Here is a 6,567-nt window from a genome sequence, read left to right on the forward strand (position 1 = left end):
ATGTGATCAAATTGAATTTGATCATGAGGCTGTTGAACTTGAACATTGATGAAAATCAAATCAAATTTTGATAATTGAATTGTAAACATTTTTCTACTATGATTCATTCATTGTGTTTTTTATTTAAACAGTTTGTCCAACTGAGATTAAAAATTACACACACACACTCACTCACACACTTTACCTCTCGCACTCTCTCTCTCTCTCCCCCTCTCACTCTCTCTCTCCGTCTCCCACACACACACTCTCTCTCTCTCCCACACACACACAACCACTTTCTCTCTCCATGCTTAACTCTGGACTCACTTCAGGCTTCAGCTCAAACTCTCTGAAATCAGTTTTACTTAGTTTCTGATCTGGTTTGAATCCGGATCCCAGGATGTGGCTCTGATCTGATCCACTTAGTTTCTGATTCATTTTCTCTGGAGCTCAAACTTTGTCGGGAGACACCGTGGAGGACATGCCGGGGACAGTTGCTCTCATCAGCGTCTTCGCGCTCCTCTCAGCCGGGTTGCGGAGCTCCGTGCTCGGCGTGGGGATGCTGGGCTCCGTGGCCGCGGAGGAGAGCTCCACCGCCCGGGTGAGCAGCACGGCGGTGGCCGGGGCGTGGAGCTCCGGGGACGGGGACAGAGCGGCGGGGCGAGCTGGCTGCCCTGGCCGCTGTCGGTGCGAGGTGGACGGGCTGCTGCACCGGGTGGACTGCTCGGACCTGGGGCTCCGGGAGATACCGAGCAACCTGAGCGTGTTCACCTCCTTCCTGTGAGTCAGCACCGAGGGTCTACTGGGTTTACTGGTTCTACTGGGTTTACTGTGCACGTAAGAACTGCAACATGTGTCTGCGTGCGTGTGCGTCCGTGCGTCGTGAGAATCGCAGCACCTGTTTATTCCTCTCGTGCTCTGCTGGAACGTACGCGCACGTCATGATGTGGTTCTAAAGGTTCTGAAACAGGTTCTAAGGTTCTGGAAGCTTTAAAGTGGCTCCACTGAACCTTCAGGACAGATGCTGGTTCCATGATGGTTCGTACAGTCAGAGTCAGGAACGAGCAGCTGAAGAAGAGGGTCCAGGTTCAGTCAGACAGGTTCAGGTTCAGGTTCCAGGGGCTTCTGATGGTTCCAGTTCTCCTGAAGCTGGTTCTCAGGGTTTCTGAGGAACGGTTCTCCAGGAGGATCTGGAGTTTCCAGAAGTGTCTGTTGTTGTGAAGGTTCTCTGGACACATTTGATATATTAGTGTTGATCAAATCAAATTCATATTCAACCATGAATGCAGCAGGTCAGTGATGTTAGTGAATCAAACGTTTAACTGTCCTCTGATCTGTTAGTTCTGGTTTCACATTGTTTATTAGGGACTAAAGAGTTGATCTGACCCAAGTCCTGCTGTCCTGGACTCTGAAGGTTTGTTGGGTCTGGACGAGGTCTGAGGAACCTTCACACCTGTTATTCAGGTTCAGACCAAACTGTGAAGTCTGAAGGTCTGAAACAAACAAGGTGTGAACGAGTCCCCGGATCAGCATGTGGATGATGGTTTTCATATTTACACTTATTGTCTGAGGATTTCCTGTCAGCACATTAAGTCTTTGAACTGATCCACAAACTGAAGATGTTCAAAATGACCCAGAAGAACTTTCAGAAAGTTGAACTCCAGTTCAATTCATTCAAATCCATTTCACCTCCCAGCAGGTGAGCAGCCTCCACACAAAACATGTTTCAGCTCTGGCAAAACCATTACATCACTGTACACTGTGTGTGTGTCTGTGTGTGTGTGTGTGGGGGGGGGGGGGGGGGGGGGTGAAACCTGCCCGTCTTGGCCGTGGTCTAAAAGCTTCACAATGTCCAGGATTTAAGTTTCACTCTCATTAAAGGAAACCTTCTTCAATTCTGTGTGTGTGTGTGTGTGTGTGTGTGTGTGTGTGTATGTGTGTGTGTGTGTGTGTGTGTGTGTGTGTTTCTCGCAATGAAAGCACTTTCCTTACAGTTTGCCTAAGACAGGCAGATGGACATTCACACATACACACACACACACACACACACACACACACACAGCGTCGATCCAAGGTTCTTTGTGTCTTTATTAAAGCTCCAATCAGAAGTTCAATCCAACAAAACATCAAGGAGTTCCTCTGTGTATGTGTGTGTGTGCGTCGGTGTGTGTGTGTGGTGTGTGTGTGAGTTGTCGGTTGGTCACCAGTATCCCACAGACCCACACCCGTCCAGTCACCTGGTCACGATGCGTTCAGCCGATCGTCAGTTTGTTGATGTTCCAGATGTTTGTGTTCAGGTCGCTGGTGAATCTGAAGATGTTAATACATTATTCTGCTGGCGGTGGTTTTAGCGGCGCGGTGGTAAAGTGGTTAGCGGTGGTGAAGTTAAGATAAGAGATGGATGTCTGAGGTCAGAGAAACGAGGGAAGTCTGATTCTTTTGAGCAGAACTCACTCGTTCACAAGATCTTACACAAGACCAACAAACCTGTAACACACATTTAATAATAAGAAGAGAAGCAGTTTGTGAATTTAAAACGTTTATTGAGTTTTCTAAATGGACGTGTGTGTGATGTCTGGTACATCAGTATCTGAACCCCATGAATCCAGATCAGGATCCACTTCAGTGTTCCTCTGTGGTTCTGCAAAGCGACCGGATCCAGATCAAACTGAGTTCTCACTCGTTTGTTTACAGATGAAACTGAAGCTGAGGATGTTTGAATATTTGTGTGAAGCTGTGAGAAAACTCCACACACATCAGTTTACTCTGAATACGACTCTGTCAATGGCTTTGTGTGTGTGTGTGTGACTCTGTGTGTGTGTCTGTGTGTGTGTCTGTGTGTGTGTGACGTCTGAATGGCTCTGTAAGTCTCTATTCTGTATCTGACTGACTCAGGAGCTCAGGAGACTTTTAGCTGCTGAATGAAGCCATGGACATATGAAGGACGTTTTAGCCACTCCCACTTTGGCAGCCATTTTTTTCTCTGGTGTTGACGAGTGGATTAATGATCGCAAATTATTTCAGACGTAAACATTTTCAACACAACTTATTGATATATTGGTGTCAATCATAGCCTTGAATTCAAGATGGACGACACGTCTTCACTTCCTCCCGTTGAACTGCAGCCGTCTTACTCATGATGTCATCTGGAGTCATAGCAGCTGTCAATCATGACTGACAGACAGAGAGCCTCCTGTCAATCACCTGACCTCTCTCACCACACCAGAGGAACAGATCATGTCGTCCATTTACCTGCTGCAGGATCGTCAAGGTTCACTTACACTCAGCTGTCACACACACACACACACACACACACAGTCCCCGACACCCACGCTCACACACACAAGCTCACACACTCTCACACAAACACACGCACACACAGGTAAATGGAAGACCAGTCCCCCCCCCCGTCAGGTTGTGAGAGAGGTCAGATCTGTAGATTAATAATGTGAGCGGTTTCTGGAGCCTCACTTTGAGACGAGCCGCTGATCCAGGGTCAGATTCCTCTTTGTCGTGGAGTAAAACTTTATCGTTGTGAACAAGATGGAAAAATATAAAGTTAATATTAGAGAGAGAAAAACCAAATGGTGAAAACTGGAGCATCGAACATTAAAGTGTTTCAGGTTTGAGAACATGAGTCAGAATCAGAGTGAGATCAGTCGTCAGGTTGTTGTCGTTCTCAGTTTGTCTCTCGTTCAACTCGTGTTGTTTATGTTGTGTTACTTTCCCTCTGGAATCAGGAAGCTCAGACTGACTCAGGGGCCGAACCCCCCGCCACCACTCGCTCCGGGTGGGGCCCCCCCCCCCCGCCGCCCCGCCCCCAAAACACTGAAAGAACGACTGAAAGAACGATTGAAAGACTGAAAGAGGACAAAACCAGAGCGAGGCCTCACTGTCACACTCTGCCTGCAACTACACAACTCTCTTTTCTCTCTGTCGTCAGAGTTTGTCTTTCTGCCGACATTTGAATAATCGTGTGATATCCATCAGTTTGAGCCCGAGGAGACGGAAAAGAGACAAAACACACACACATACACACACACACACACACACACACACAGGGCTGCATCTCTCTCATTACACAAGGAGAAAACCACACAACATGGTTAATGTATTCGTCTTTTCTTTCATCCCTCTCTCCGTGTTCGTCATTCACTTTCACTCTTCAGACCAGAAACAATCACTTCAAACATCTGAACTTGTGCGATTCAGTCGAAACTCAAACTGTGACACACAATCCTGAAAACACTCACGTTTATAAAGGTTTAACTCTTTTTATGATCAATGTTTGACTTCATGTGACTAATGTAACTTAAACCTAAAATACAAAAAGACAAACTTTTATTCCTTGATACTTTAATCATAATATTTCCTAATATATTTTTAATTTGTTCTCATAATGTTCTGTAACTAAATGTATAACTCTAATCTAAAAAATAACGAGTTAAGTCAGTTTGTAGTTATTTTACTTTATTCACACTTTATTACTATATTGCAACAATCGTCTTAGGAAATTGAAAAGATAAGAATATATTTCAAAAGTTTAGAATTGAGTCTTAAAGAAGTTCCTGTAATACTTTTGAAAATGTTATTGTAACATTCAAAGACACAAAAGAAGCAGAACTTTTCCTTTGATAAAACTTTAGGATTCATGTGACTGTGGAGTTTGACTGTTTGTTTTCAGATGTGTGAACACGTGTGGAGAACGTGAGTGAAGCTCAGTCTGGAAATGAACAACTCTCATGTCAACTTATATATTCTGAGTGTTCGTTAATAAATGAAGTGAATGGACACAGCGACACAAAGTGTGTGTTTGTGTGTGTGTGTGTGAAAGTCATAAAAACCAGTCGGCCGCGACTCGGTCTGAGAGTAAAGAAACATTCTGCTAAAATACGTCCAAACAAACGTCTCTGTGTGACCAGGCTACCTGTTGACAAAGTGGTAAAGCAACACACACACACACACACACACACACACACACACACACACACACACACACACATACATTAACAGGCTTTATGGTGTGTTGAGAAAGTTCTTAACAACGGGTGTATTCAACCTGCAGACACACCTCACTGTGCGTGTGTGTGTGTGTGTGTGTGTGTGTGTGACAAAGACAGTCTGTCTCCCCGTCCTCCCAGTAGAGAGACGTTCCCTCCTGATGGTTATCAGACAGATAGCAGGATCACAGATAAGGAGAAGAAAAGAGGAGGAAGAAGAACTTTTTTGGCACAAACACGAAATAACAACAAAGGATTTTCTCTCTGAGCCGATGACATCACCGGGTTCGGACCTGATGACCTGTTGAGCTGAGACGGTTTGAAGAACCTGATGCTTGAAGCTTTGTTGTTGGTTCTTTCTCACCTGGTTGGTTCAGAGCTTCAGACTCTTCAGTTCAGTCTGAACCTGATCATCAGGTGTGAACGGTTCCTCAGAGCGAGGAGGAGTTCTGGGTCTGGATCAAACTGAACCAGGTTCTGTTAAAGAAAACACTTTGTGGGTAGTTTGGACTTTTGGACCAATCACAGGAAGTAGAGACAAAATTAAACAGTAGAAGAAGAAGAAGAGGAGGAGGAAGAAGAAGAAGAAGAACCTGCAGACTTCATCTGCGACGATATAATGTTTGAACCACAAGGACGTTCATTTGGTGCATTTTAACTAGTGTGTAGTACTGTGGAGTACTGTGGAGTACTATAGTACAGTGTAGTACTGTGGAGTACTGTGGAGTACTGTGGAATACTGTGGAGTACTATAGTACAGTGGGGTACTGTGGAGTACTGTAGTCATGTGGAGTACTGTGGAGTACTATAGTAATGTGGAGTACTGTGGAGTACTATAGTACAGTGGAGTACTGTGGAGTACTGTAGTACTGTGAAGTACTGTGGAGTACTGTTGAGTACTGTATAGTACTGTTGAGTACTGTATAGTACTGTAGTACTCTGTAGTACTGTGGAGGACTGTCGAGGACTGTAGTACTGTGGAGTACTGTAGTACTGTGAAGTAGTTTAATACTGTGGAGTACTGCGCCTGAAGGTGCTGATGATGCTAGTGATACCATCATGGTGTTACCATGGCAACCAAATGAAGCGCTTCAGTCAAACAGAAAGACAACACCCCCCCCACCCCCCCCGCACCTGAACCCCCCCCCCCCCCCTGTCAGACGGCGTCTACAAACCAATCAGAGTCAAGTATAGGTAGACTCCGCCCACGTAGGTGATGACGGCGTCAGACTCTTTCATGTGGAACCAGAAGTAACAGATCAGATGAAACATGAAGCTTCAGTGTCTCAGAGGAAACTGTCCTCAAGTGTCCACAGAGTTGTGTCCTGTTTGTCGCTCTGTGAAGTTTTTAAGAAACTTTTCATGATTTTTGTATTTGTCAAACATCAACAGTCGTAATGTCCGACGTCACTTCTTCATTCATTTCTTCACTTTCTCTCTTTCCAGTAACTTCCACTTCTGTCTTGTTTCTCACTCAGGTGTGTGTTGACTCGTTCCTCTGAAGGAGGCCTGGAGTCCTGAGTGTGTGTGTGTGTGTGTGTGTGTGTGTGTGTGTGAGCACTGAGTAGAGGCTTTGTGTAACTGCTTT

At 45.3% G+C, this 6,567-nt stretch overlaps 1 protein-coding gene across 1 annotated transcript in view; it reads left to right on the top strand.

Annotated features, from left to right (window-relative positions):
• The first annotated feature begins 280 nt into the window (after positions 1–280).
• Positions 281–6,567, top strand: part of LOC128428652 (leucine-rich repeat-containing G-protein coupled receptor 5) — a 20,373-nt gene continuing 14,086 nt past the window's right edge. The window contains exon 1 of the mRNA XM_053414876.1: positions 281–759. Coding sequence (XP_053270851.1) covers positions 461–759 — 299 coding nt within the window. The 5' untranslated portion in view covers positions 281–460. The remainder of the gene's footprint in view (positions 760–6,567) is intronic.

This window comes from Pleuronectes platessa, chromosome 22, assembly GCF_947347685.1.
Source record: "Pleuronectes platessa chromosome 22, fPlePla1.1, whole genome shotgun sequence".
Taxonomy (NCBI): Eukaryota; Metazoa; Chordata; class Actinopteri; order Pleuronectiformes; family Pleuronectidae; genus Pleuronectes; species Pleuronectes platessa.